General features: G+C 47.4%; 1 protein-coding gene across 2 annotated transcripts in view; it reads left to right on the top strand.

Annotated features, from left to right (window-relative positions):
- Positions 1–13,839, top strand: part of golga5 (golgin A5) — a 94,177-nt gene that overhangs the window by 71,891 nt on the left and 8,447 nt on the right. For both annotated transcript variants that reach the window (XM_072274814.1, XM_072274813.1), the window contains exons 9-10: positions 2,308–2,406; positions 7,110–7,332. In XM_072274814.1, coding sequence (XP_072130915.1) covers positions 2,308–2,406; positions 7,110–7,332 — 322 coding nt within the window. The remainder of the gene's footprint in view (positions 1–2,307; positions 2,407–7,109; positions 7,333–13,839) is intronic.

Raw genomic sequence — 13,839 nt, 5'->3', positions numbered from 1 at the left:
TTGGAGAGGGTCCAGGGGAGATTCATGAGAATGGTTACTGGAATGAAAGGGTTAATGTATGGGGAGCATTTAGCTCTGGGCCTGTACTTGGAATTTATTATCAAGGTACATATATTCATTGTCTTGTGGGCATACTCTGTAAATCCAAGGAACACAGCAGAATCAATGAAGGACCATACCCAACAGCGGCCTCGTACATTAACCATTTTGTTCCCAGAATCATTCACGCAAACCTCCTCTGGACCCTCTCTGATGCCAGCACATCTTTTGTTAGATAAGGGACCCGAGAAAAAGGTTCCATGTATTGGCATGGATAGAGGATTGGTTAACTAATAGAAAGCAGAGAGTTGGATACAGGGGTGTTACTCTGGTTGGCAATCAGTGGTGAGCGGTGTGCCACAGGGGTCGGTGCTGGGCCCACAACTGTTCACGATATACATTAATGATCTGGAAAGGAGACTGAGTGTAGTTGTACCTAAGTTTGCTGATGACACTAAATTGAGAAGAAAAGCAAATTATGCAGAAGTTACGGAAAGTCTGCAGAGGGTTATAGATAGGTTAAGTGAGTGGGCAAGGGTCTGGCAGATAGAATACAATGTTGGTAAATGCGAGGTCAATCACTTTGGAAGGAAAAATGAAATAGCGAATTATTATTTAAACAGTAAAAAATTGCAGCATGCTGCTGGGCAGAGGGACTTGGGAGTGCTTGTGCATGAATCACAAAAGGTTGGTTTGCAGGTGCAGTAGGCTGTCGAGAAGGCAAATGGGATGTTGGCCTTCATTGCTAGAGGGGTTGAATTCAAGAGCAGGGAGGTCATGCTGCAACTATACAGGGTACTGGTGAGGCCGCACCTGGAGCACTGTGTGCAGTTCTGGTCTCCATACTTGAGGAAGGATATACTGGCTTTGCAGGTGGTGCAGAGGAGGTTCACCAGGTTGATTTCAGAGATGAGGGGGTTAGACTATGAGGAGAGATTGAGTCACCTGGGATTAATCGCTGGAATTCAGAAGAATGAGAGGAGATCTTACAGAAACATATAAAATTATGAAAGGGATAGATAAGGTAGAGGCAGGAAAGTTGTTTCCACTGGTCAGTGAGACTAGAACGAGGGGACATACCCTCAAGATTCAGGGTAGTAGATTTAGGACAGAGATGAGGAGGAATTGCTTTTCTCAAAGAGTGGTGAATCTGTGGAATTCTCTGCCTAATGAAGCAGTGGAGGCTACCTCAGTAAAAATATCTAAGACAAGGTTGGATAGATTTTTGCATAGTAGGGGAATTAAGGGTTATGGGGAAAAGGCAGATAGGTGGAGATGAGTCCATGGCCAGATCAGCCATGATCTTATTGAATGGCAGAGCAGGCTCGACAGGCCAGATGGCCTACTCCTGCTCCTGTTTCTTAAGTTCTTAATGTTCTTAAAACTGCACACAGTATTCCAAGTGTGGTATGACCAAAGCCTTTTAAGCCTCAGTGTAACGTCCTTGCATTTATAGTCTAGTGTCATTAAAACCTATTGAATATTGAAAGGCTTTGGCAGAGTGGATGTGGAGACGATGTTTCCGATTGTGGGGATGTCTACGACCAGAGGACACAGCCTCAGAATAGAGGAACGCCCATTTAGAACTGAGATGAGGAATTTCTTTCGTTAGAGGGTGGTGAACCGTGGAATTCATTGCCACGGACAGCTGTGGAGGCCAAGTCATTGAGTATGTTTAAAGTAGAGGTTGATAGGTTCTTGATTAGCAGGGCATCAAAGGCAGGAGAATGGGGTTGAGATGGATAATAAATTGGCCCTGATGGAATGGTGGAGTAGACTCAGTGGGTCGAATGGCCTAATTCTGGGGAAACATTCTCCCTACATCCTCTATATTGAGCCTTCCAATATTTGAAAGGGTTCAATGAGATGCCCCTTCATTCTTCTGAATTCCAGTGAATACAGGCCCAGAACCATCAAAAGCTTCTCGTATGTTAACCATTTCATTTCCAAAATCATTCCCGTGAACCTCCTGCTTTTCTAGACTCTGTAAGGCTTCAATGTAGGTACAATAGCACATCAGGATGCTAACATTTGCAAAGGATTTTGCTTTTTAAGAATATGAACTGTGTTCTGTCAGACTATTTCATAAATATCAAAATAGTTGACGACAATTAGCTAAGAGCTGTTTCTAATGGAGTTCATCTGTAACCACACGGAAGGATAACTACAATATTGGTGTGTGTAAATATCATCAGTCTGTGAGAGGTTAAGTTCCTGTGCATTTTTAGTAAGTAATTACTTGTATTTTTCCCTCCCTGTTGAATTCAGGAGTTTCAATATATAGAAGATGAACTTCACCGTACAAAGAACACACTGCAGATGAGAGTGAAGGATCGAGAGGACGAAATTCAGAAACTCCGGAATCAGGTAGCGCTTCAGATGATTAGTTTGTATTCACATGAAGTAGTTTTATTCTCTCTTTCAGAGATTCTATTGTAATGTAGTAAGTACTCTTTATTTTTGTAATGCAAGTGTGGCTGGCAAAGGCAGTATTAATATTCCCACCCTCATCCCCACGAGGAGCTGATTACTGCTATTGTTGATCACTGGGACGTAGACTGGCAACACTGCTTGACAGAATACTCTGTCCTGGGCCAGTCTTTCACGTTTCTCCAGCTTGGTAAGATCCTTCCTCCCCCAGGGATGAGGTCTCCGGGGCTTCCGTTGGCATTTCAGTAGCTCTGGGTGTTTATGGGGTAGGGTTGCTAGCCCATGGCCAACCTGCCTCTTCTCACAGCTGGGTTGGGACTGTCTGTGGTGGATTTTCCACCAAGAGCTGCAGCCGTCTGTGTAATGCAGGTATTCCGAAGGTACCAATAGGTAGTGGCCCACTAATAACGAATAACAAATAGATATGCTGAGCTTGCAAGGATTACTAAATCCTGATAAAGGGTTTTGGCCTGAAATGTTGGTTGTGCTCACTTCAGAATCAGGTTTAATAGCACTGGCATAACTCGTGAAATGGAGTTTTACAACAGCTGTACGATGCAAAGCATAATCAACAAATTATGAATTACAATAAGATATATATTGCAGATGATAATTTTTTGATATATATATATATTGAAAATGTAGTGCAAAATGAAAGCAAAAAATAAATGCCAACATTGCATTTGCCTTCTTTACCACAGACTCAACCTGTGAATTAACCTTCTGAAGGTTTTGCATGAGGACGCCCAAGTCCCTCTGCACCTGATGTTTGAACCTTCTCCCCATTTAGACAATAGTCCGCAGTATTGTTCCTTTGACCAAAATACATTATCATACATTTCCCAACACTGTATTCCATCTGCTACTTTTTTGCCCGTTCTTCCAATTTGTCGCAGTCCTGCTGCAATCACATTGCTTCCTCAGCACTATCTCCCCCTCCATCTATCTTCGTATCATCCTCAAACTTTGCCACAAAGCCATCAATTCCATTATCTAAATCACTGACAAACAATGTGAAAAGGAGCAATCCCAATACTGACCCCTGAATCACTGGCAGCCAACTAGAAAAGGCCCCTTTTATTCTCACTTGCTGCTTCCTGCCTGTCAGCCATTTCACTATCCATGCCAGTATCTTTCCTGTAAAGCCATAGGATTTTATCTTGTTAAGCAGCCTCATGTGGGCACCTTATCAAATGCCTTCTGAAAATCCAGGTAAATGACATCCACTGCCTCTCCTTTGTCCACCCTGCTTGTTACTTCCTTACGGAACATGTAACAGATTTGTCAGGCAAGATTTCCCTTTACAGGAACCATGCTGACTTTCACTTATTTTATCATTAGTCTCCAAGCACCTTGAAAATTCATCCTTAATAATGGACTCCCAACACTTTCCCAACCACTGAGGCTAGACTAACTGGCCTATAATGTCCTTTCTATTGCCTTCTTCCCTTCTTAAAGAGTGGAGGGACATTTGTAATCTTCCAGTCCTCTGGGACCATGCCAGAATCCAGTGATTCTTGAAAGATCATGACCAATTCATCTGTTATCTCTTCAGCAACCTCTCTCAGGACTCTGGGATGTAGTCCATCTGGTCCAGGTGACTTATCCACCTTAAGACATTTAAACTTGACTAGCACTTTTTCCTTATTATCAGCAGTGACACTCACGGACCTCTGGCACACAGCTAGTGTCTTCCACAGTGAAGACAGATGTAAAGTACCCATTAAATTCATCAGCCATTTCTTAGTCCCCATTACGACCTCACCAGCATCAGTAACATCCTCTGGAGGGAAAACACCGGGAGTGTCCTCTGCAGAGTCATTATTGGTAGTGTCCGTTATTTAGAGTGTCACTGATGGTAACATCCTCTAGACAGTCACCGCTGGCCGCGTCCCCCCGAGGGTCACTGCCGGCAGCGCCCCCCCGAGGGTCACCGTCGGCTGCGTCCCCCCAAGAGTCACCGCCGGCTGCGTCCCCCCGAGAGTCGCCGTCGGCCGCGTCCCCCGAGGGTCGCTGTTGGCCGCGCCCCCCCCCCCCCGAGAGTCACTGCCGGCAGCGCCCCCCGAGGGTCGCCGTCGGCCGTGCCCCCCCGAGAGTCACCGCCGGCCGCATCCCCCCGAGGGTCGCTGTCGGCCGCGTCCCCCGAGAGTCACTGCCGGCAGCATCCCCCCGAGGGTCACCGTCGGCTGCGTCCCCCCGAGCGTCACTGTCAACCGTGTCCTGCGGAGGGTCACCGCTGGCAGCGCCCCCCCGAGCGTCATCATCCCTTATGAGTCGAAGATCATCCAGCTGCTGCTCCAGATTCCTTACATGGTCTTCCAGATCGCCCAGCCATATGCCCTTCTGGCAGATGAGACTCTGCGGGAGAGGGTCGTTCCCCCAAGACTGCCACATCTCACAGGAGAGGCACATCACCGTCTCAGGAGGCATTGTAAAAACTAACTGCAAGCAAGCTTGTCCTCCGCCTCTTCTCGTCGAAGCCTCTCGAGTCAAAGCCTCAAAGCTCCACTCCTTCACTGGCCCACTCACTCACTGGCCACTCCACTTGAGCTATCCCTCTATTTATCTGTTTGAGCTTTTCAAAATGCTTGGCCACCTGACCTCGACTGCCCAATCAGCTGCTTTCCGCTGAGTCTGAGCTATTCAAATCTTGATTGTCTAATCAATGGCTTTCTGCTGATCTTCTAATGAAATATAGCCACAGCCTTGTCTTCTTTATAACTGTGTTGATATGTTGGGACCAGGTTAGATCCTCACAGATCTTGACACCCAAGAACTTGAAATTGCTCCCTCTCTCCACTTCTGATCCCTCTGTGAGGATTGGTGTTGTGTTCCCTCTGCTCTTTGGTCTGACTGACATTGAATGCCAGGTTGTTGCTGTGACACCACTCAGCTAACCAGTATATGCCACTCCTGTAGGCCCTCTCATCACCATCTGAGGTTCTGCCAGCAATAGTTGTATCTGCAAATTTGGTAGAAGGAATAAAAGCATTGAATATTTTCCAAATGGTGGGAAAATTCCATATTCAGAGCTGCAGAGGGACTTGGGAGTCTTGTGGAGGCTTCCCCAAAGGTCGATTTACAGCTTGAGTTGGTGGTGAGGAAGGAATGTTAACATTCATTTGAAGCGGACTAGAATATAAAAGAAAGGATGTAATGCTGAGGCTTTATAAGGCATTAGTCAGACCCCACTTGGTGTATTGTCAGCAGCTTAGCGTCCCTTACCTGAGAAAAGATGTGTTGGAATTGGAGAGGATCCAGAGGAGGTTCATAGAGGAGGATGACGAGACAGTCTACAGGGACGAGGTCCAGCACCTGGCCGCATGGTGTGCCGACAACAACCTGGCCCTTAACACCCAGAAGACCAAGGAGATCATTGTGGACTTCAGGCATGCCAGGAGTCACACTCACGTCCCCATCTACATCAACGGAACTGTAGTGGAGTGTGTATCAAGCTTCAAATTCCTTGGTGTCCACATTTCCGAAGATCTCATCTGGTCCCTGAACTCCTCCATCCTGATCAAAAAGACACAACAGCACCTTTATTTCCTGCAGAGCATCAAGAAAGCTCGCCTCTGTCCCAGGATACCGAAGGACTTTTACCGCCGTACCATTGAGAGCATACTGACCAACTGCATCTCAGTGTGGTATGGCAATTGTCCAGTTCCGGACCACAAAGCACTTCAGCGTGTGGTGAAAACTGCCCAGTGGATTATCGGCACCAAATTGCCCACCATTGAGAACATCTACCATAAACGCTGCCTGGGCAGGGCGAAAAGCATTATCAAGGATGCATCTCACCCTAACCATGGACTTTTTACTCTCCTCCCATCTGGTAGGCGCTACAGGAGCCTCTGCTCCCGTACCAGCAGGCACAGGAAGAGCTTCTTCCCTGAGGCTGTGACACTGCTGAACCTCACATCACAGCGCTAAGCAGTATTGCACCCATATTGTACTGTCTCAGTACTTTTATATTTGTGTGCTGTAGCACTTAGGTTTTATTCGCAGTTATTTTGTAAATAATACTATTCTTTGCATTTCTGGTCAGATGCTAACTGCATTTTATTGGCTTTGTATCTGTACTCGGCACAATGACAATAAACTTGAATCTAATCTAATCTAATCTAATAAGAATGATCCCAGGAATGAAAGGGTTAACATATAAGGAGCGTTTGATGGCTCTGATGCTGTACTGGCTGGAGTTTAGAAGAATGGGGGGGGGTATCTCATTGAAATCTATCGAACAGTGAAAGGTCTAGATAGAGTGAATGTGGAGAGGACGTTTGTATCGTGGGGGAGGTCTAGGACAGCCTCAGAATAGAGCAGTCCATTTAGAACAGAGCTGAGGGGGAACTTCTTTAGCCAGAGAGTAGTGAATCTGTGGACTTCATTGCCACAAACAGCTGTGCAGACCAAGTAATTGCGAGTATTTAAAGTGGAGGTTGATTAGTTGAGGGATCAAAGGTTATGGGGAGAAGGCAGGAGAATGGGGTTGAGAGGGATAATAAATCAGCCATGATGGGATGGTGGAGCAGACTCAATGGGCTAAATAGCCTATTTCTGCTCCTATGTCTCATGGATAGTTTTATCAAAGAGCTGGCAAAACTGGTCTTAATTCTCTGTTATTGTTTTACCTTCAGCTTACAAACAAAACTTTGAGTAGCAGCCACACGGAACTGGAGAACCGGCTGCACCAGCTGACTGAAACTCTGATCCAGAAGCAGACTGTGTTAGAGGCCCTCAGTACTGAGAAGAACTCACTTTGCTTCCAGCTGGAACGTCTTGAGCAGCAACTGAAAAATAGCCAGGGCAGCAATGTTAACGGCCCTGTTATTAATGTATCAGCATTGGAAACTAACGAAGGTATGCAGGTAGTCATTGCTTTCATTTTCTGGCCTCTGGGGTTCTTGACTGGTGGGTGGCATGTTTCTTCAGATTCACATGAAGTTTATTGTCACAAGTACATCGAAACAGTGTCAAGTATTGTTTGCATCAAATCAGATCAGTGGCGATTGTGCTGGGCATCCCGTAAGTGTTGCTATGCTTCCGGCAGCAGCGTAGCGAATGTACAACGTGCATTGGAATGTGGGAGGAAGCCAGCGAGATCACAGAGAGCCCGTACCAAGTCCTTACACCTGATCACAGAGAGACCGTACAAAGTCCTTACAGCCTAATCACAGAGAGACCGTACAAAGTCCTTACACCTGATCACAGAGAGACCGTACAAAGTCCTCACAGCGCGATCACAGAGAGACCGTACAAAGTTCTTGCAGCGCGATCACAGAGAGACCGTACAGAGTCCTTACAGCCTGATCACAGAGAGACCGTACAGAGTCCTTACAGCCTGATCACAGAGAGACCGTACAAAGTCCTTACAGCGCGATCACAGAGAGACCTTACAAAGTCCTTACAGCGCGATCACAGAGAGACCGTAGGGTCCTTACAGCCTGATCACAGAGAGACCGTACAAAGTCCTTACAACGTGATCAGAGAGAGACCATACAGAGTCCTTACAATGTGATCACAGAGAGACCGTACAGAGTCCTTACAACGTGATCACAGAGAGACTGTACAGAGTCCTTACAGCCTGATCACAGAGACACTGTACAAAGTCCTTACAGTGCAATCACAGAGAGTCCGAACAAAGTCCTTACAGCCTGATCACAGAGTGACCGTACAAAGTCCTTACAGCCTGATCACAGAGAGACCGTACAAAGTCCTTACAACGTGATCACAGAGAGACTGTACAGAGTCCTTACAACGTGATCACAGAGAGACCGTACAGAGTCCTTACAGCCTGATCACAGATAGTCCGTACAAAGTCCTTACAGCGCGATCACAGAGAGACCGTACAAAGTCCTTACAGCACGATCACAGAGAGACCGTACAAAGTCCTTACAGCGTGATCACATAGAGACCGTACAAAGTCCTTACAGCGCGATCACAGAGAGACCGTAGGGTCCTTACAGCGCGATCACAGAGAGTCCGTACAAAGTCCTTACAGCGCGATCACAGAGAGTCCGTACCAAGTCCTGACAGCGCGATCACAGAGAGACCGTACAAAGTTCTTACAGCGCGATCACAGAGAGACCGTACAAAGTTCTTACAGCGCGATCACAGAGAGACCGTACAGAGTCCTTACAGCCTGATCACAAAGAGACCCTACGGAGTCCTTACAGCGTGATCACAGACCATACAAAGTTCTTACAGCGCGATCAGAAAGACTGTACAGAGTCCTTACAGCCTGATCACAGAGAGACCGTACAAAGTCCTTACAGCCTGATCACAGAGAGACCGTACAAAGTCCTTACAACGTGATCAGAGAGAGACTGTACAGAGTCCTTACAACGTGATCACAGAGAGACCGTACAGAGTCCTTACAGCCTGATCACAGAGACACTGTACAAAGTCCTTACAGTGCAATCACAGAGAGTCCGAACAAAGTCTTTACAGCCTGATCACAGAGAGACCGTACAAAGTCCTTACAGCGCGATCACAGAGAGACCGTACAAAGTCCTTACAGCCTGATCACAGAGAGATCGTACAAAGTCCTTACAGCCTGATCACAGAGAGACAGTACAGAGTCCGTACAGCGTGATCACAGAGAGACTGTACAGAGTCCTTACAGCGCGATCACAGAGAGACCGTAGAGTCCTTACAGCGCGATCACAGAGAGTCCGTACAAAGTCCTTACAACGTGATCACAGAGAGACCGTACAGAGTCCTTACAGTGCAATCACAGAGAGTCCGTACAAAGTCCTTACAGCCTGATCACAGAGAGACCGTACAAAGTCCTTACAGCGTGATCACAGAGAGACCGTACAAAGTCCTTACAACGTGATCACAGAGAGACCGTACAGAGTCCTTACAACTGGATCACAGAGAGACCGTACAAAGTCCTTACAGCGCGATCACAGAGAGTCCGTACAAAGTCCTTACAGCGCGATCACAGAGAAACCGTACAAAGTCCTTACAGCGCGATCACAGAGAGACCGTACCAAGTCCTGACAGCGCGATCACAGAGAGACCGTACAAAGTTCTTACAGCGCGATCACAGAGAGACCGTACAGAGTCCTTACAGCCTGATCACAGAGAGACCCTACGGAGTCCTTACAGCGTGATCACAGACCATACAAAGTTCTTACAGCGCGATCAGAAAGACTGTACAGAGTCCTTACAGCCTGATCACAGAGACACTGTACAAAGTCCTTACAGTGCAATCACAGAGAGTCCGAACAAAGTCTTTACAGCCTGATCACAGAGAGACCGTACAAAGTCCTTACAGCGCGATCACAGAGAGACCGTACAAAGTCCTTACAGCCTCATCACAGAGAGACCGTACAAAGTCCTTACAGCCTGATCACAGAGAGATCGTCCAAAGTCCTTACAGCCTGATCACAGAGAGACAGTACAGAGTCCGTACAGCGTGATCACAGAGAGACTGTACAGAGTCCTTACAGCGCGATCACAGAGAGACCGTAGAGTCCTTACAGCGCGATCACAGAGAGTCCGTACAAAGTCCTTCCAACGTGATCACAGAGAGACCGTACAGAGTCCTTACAGTGCAATCACAGAGAGTCCGTACAAAGTCCTTACAGCCTGATCACAGAGAGACCGTACAAAGTCCTTACAGCCTGATCACAGAGAGACCGTACAAAGTCCTTACAGCGCGATCACAGAGAGACCGTACAAAGTCCTTACAACGTGATCACAGAGAAACCGTACAGAGTCGTAACAGCCTGATCACAGAGAGACTGTACAAAGTCCTTACAGCCTGATCACAGAGAGACGGTACAAAGTCCTTACAGCGTGATCACATAGAGCCCATACAAAGTCCTTACAGCGCGATCACAGAGAGACTGTAGAGTCCTTACAGCGCGATCACAGAGAGTCCGTACAAAGTCCTTACAGCGCGATCACAGAGAAACCGTACAAAGTCCTTACAGCGCGATCACAGAGAGACCGTACAAAGTCCTGACAGCGCGATCACAGAGAGAATGTACAAAGTCCTTACAGCGCGATCACAGAGAGATCGTAGAGTCCTTACAGCCTCATCACAGAGAGACCGTACAAAGTCCTTTCAGCGCGATCACAGAGAGACCGTAGAGTCCTTACAGCGCGATCACAGAGAGACCGTACAGAGTCCTTACAGCGTGATCACAGACCATACAAAGTTCTTACAGCGCGATCAGAGAGACTGTACAGAGTCCTTACAAGCACGATCACAGAGAGACCGTACAGAGTCCTTACAGCCTGATCACAGAGAGACCATACAAAGTCCTTACAGCCTGATCACAGAGAGACCGTACAAAGTCCTTACAACGTGATCAGAGAGAGACCGTACAAAGTCCTTACAACGTGATCACAGAGAGACCGTACAAAGTCCTTACAGCCTGATCACAGAGAGACCGTACAAAGTCCTTACAACGTGATCACAGAGAGACCGTACAGAGTCCTTACAGCGCGATCACAGAGAGACCGTACAAAGTCTTTACAGCCTGATCACAGAGAGACCGTACAGAGTCCTTACAACGCGATCACAGAGAGACCGTACAAAGTCCTTACAGCGCGATCACAGAGAGACCGTACAAAGTCCTTACAGCGCGATCACAGAGAGACCGTAGGGTCCTTACAGCGTGATCACAGAGAGACTGTACAGAGTCCTTACAGCGCGAACACAGAGAGACCGTAGAGTCCTTACAGCGCGATCACAGAGAGTCCGTACAAAGTCCTTACAACGTGATCACAGAGAGACCGTACAGAGTCCTTACAGTGCAATCACAGAGAGTCCGTACAAAGTCCTTACAGCCTGATCACAGAGAGACCGTACAAAGTCCTTACAGCGTGATCACAGAGAGACCGTACAAAGTCCTTACAACGTGATCACAGAGAGACCGTACAGAGTCCTTACAACGTCATCACAGAGAGACCGTACAAAGTTCTTACAGCGCGATCACAGAGAGACCGTACAGAGTCCTTACAGCCTGATCACAGAGAGACCCTACGGAGTCCTTACAGCGTGATCACAGACCATACAAAGTTCTTACAGCGCGATCAGAAAGACTGTACAGAGTCCTTACAGCCTGATCACAGAGAGACCGTACAAAGTCCTTACAGCCTGATCACAGAGAGACCGTACAAAGTCCTTACAACGTGATCAGAGAGAGACCGTACAGAGTCCTTACAACCTGATCACAGAGAGACCGTACAGAGTCCTTACAGCCTGATCACAGAGACACTGTACAAAGTCCTTACAGTGCAATCACAGAGAGTCCGAACAAAGTCTTTACAGCCTGATCACAGAGAGACCGTACAAAGTCCTTACAGCCTGATCACAGAGAGACCGTACAAAGTCCTTACAGCGCGATCACAGAGAGACCGTACAAAGTCCTTACAACGTGATCACAGAGAAACCGTACAGAGTCGTAACAGCCTGATCACAGAGAGACTGTACAAAGTCCTTACAGCCTGATCACAGAGAGACGGTACAAAGTCCTTACAGCGTGATCACATAGAGACCATACAAAGTCCTTACAGCGCGATCACAGAGAGACTGTAGAGTCCTTACAGCGCGATCACAGAGAGTCCGTACAAAGTCCTTACAGCGCGATCACAGAGAAACCGTACAAAGTCCTTACAGCGCGATCACAGAGAGACCGTACAAAGTCCTGACAGCGCGATCACAGAGAGACTGTACAAAGTCCTTACAGCGCGATCACAGAGAGATCGTAGAGTCCTTACAGCCTCATCACAGAGAGACCGTACAAAGTCCTTTCAGCGCGATCACAGAGAGACCGTAGAGTCCTTACAGCGCGATCACAGAGAGACCGTACAGAGTCCTTACAGCGTGATCACAGACCATACAAAGTTCTTACAGCGCGATCAGAGAGACTGTACAGAGTCCTTACAAGCACGATCACAGAGAGACCGTACAGAGTCCTTACAGCCTGATCACAGAGAGTCCGTACAAAGTCCTTCCAACGTGATCACAGAGAGACCGTACAGAGTCCTTACAGTGCAATCACAGAGAGTCCGTACAAAGTCCTTACAGCCTGATCACAGAGAGACCGTACAAAGTCCTTACAGCCTGATCACAGAGAGACCGTACAAAGTCCTTACAGCGCGATCACAGAGAGACCGTACAAAGTCCTGACAACGTGATCACAGAGAAACCGTACAGAGTCGTAACAGCCTGATCACAGAGAGACTGTACAAAGTCCTTACAGCCTGATCACAGAGAGACGGTACAAAGTCCTTACAGCGTGATCACAGAGAGACTGTAGAGTCCTTACAGCGCGATCACAGAGAGTCCGTACAAAGTCCTTACAGCGCGATCACAGAGAAACCGTACAAAGTCCTTACAACGTGATCACAGAGAGACTGTACAAAGTCCTTACAGTGCAATCACAGAGAGTCCGAACAAAGTCCTTACAGCCTGATCACAGAGTGACCGTACAAAGTCCTTACAGCCTGATCACAGAGAGACCGTACAAAGTCCTTACAACGTGATCACAGAGAGACTGTACAGAGTCCTTACAACGTGATCACAGAGAGACCGTACAGAGTCCTTACAGCCTGATCACAGAGAGACTATACAAAGTCCTTACAGCGCGATCACAGAGAGTCCGTACAAAGTCCTTACAGCCTGATCACAGAGAGACCGTACAAAGTCCTTACAGCCTGATCACAGAGAGACCGTACAAAGTCCTTACAGCGTGATCACATAGAGACCGTACAAAGTCCTTACAGCGCGATCACAGAGAGACCGTAGGGTCCTTACAGCGCGATCACAGAGAGTCCGTACAAAGTCCTTACAGCGCGATCACAGAGAGTCCGTACCAAGTCCTGACAGCGCGATCACAGAGAGACCGTACAAAGTTCTTACAGCGCGATCACAGAGAGACCGTACAAAGTTCTTACAGCGCGATCACAGAGAGACCGTACAGAGTCCTTACAGCGTGATCACAGACCATACAAAGTTCTTACAGCGCGATCAGAAAGACTGTACAGAGTCCTTACAGCCTGATCACAGAGAGACCGTACAAAGTCCTTACAACGTGATCAGAGAGAGACCGTACAGAGTCCTTACAGCGTGATCACAGACCATACAAAGTTCTTACAGCGCGATCAGAAAGACTGTACAGAGTCCTTACAGCCTGATCACAGAGAGACCGTACAAAGTCCTTACAACGTGATCAGAGAGAGACCGTACAGAGTCCTTACAACGTGATCACAGAGAGACCGTACAGAGTCCTTACAGCCTGATCACAGAGACACTGTACAAAGTCCTTACAGTGCAATCACAGAGAGTCCGAACAAAGTCTTTACAGCCTGATCACAGAGAGACCGTACAAAGTCCTTACAGCGCGA

Source organism: Mobula birostris, chromosome 1 (genome assembly GCF_030028105.1).
Source record: "Mobula birostris isolate sMobBir1 chromosome 1, sMobBir1.hap1, whole genome shotgun sequence".
Lineage (NCBI taxonomy): Eukaryota > Metazoa > Chordata > Chondrichthyes > Myliobatiformes > Myliobatidae > Mobula > Mobula birostris.
This window is presented reverse-complemented; position numbering and strand designations above follow the sequence as displayed.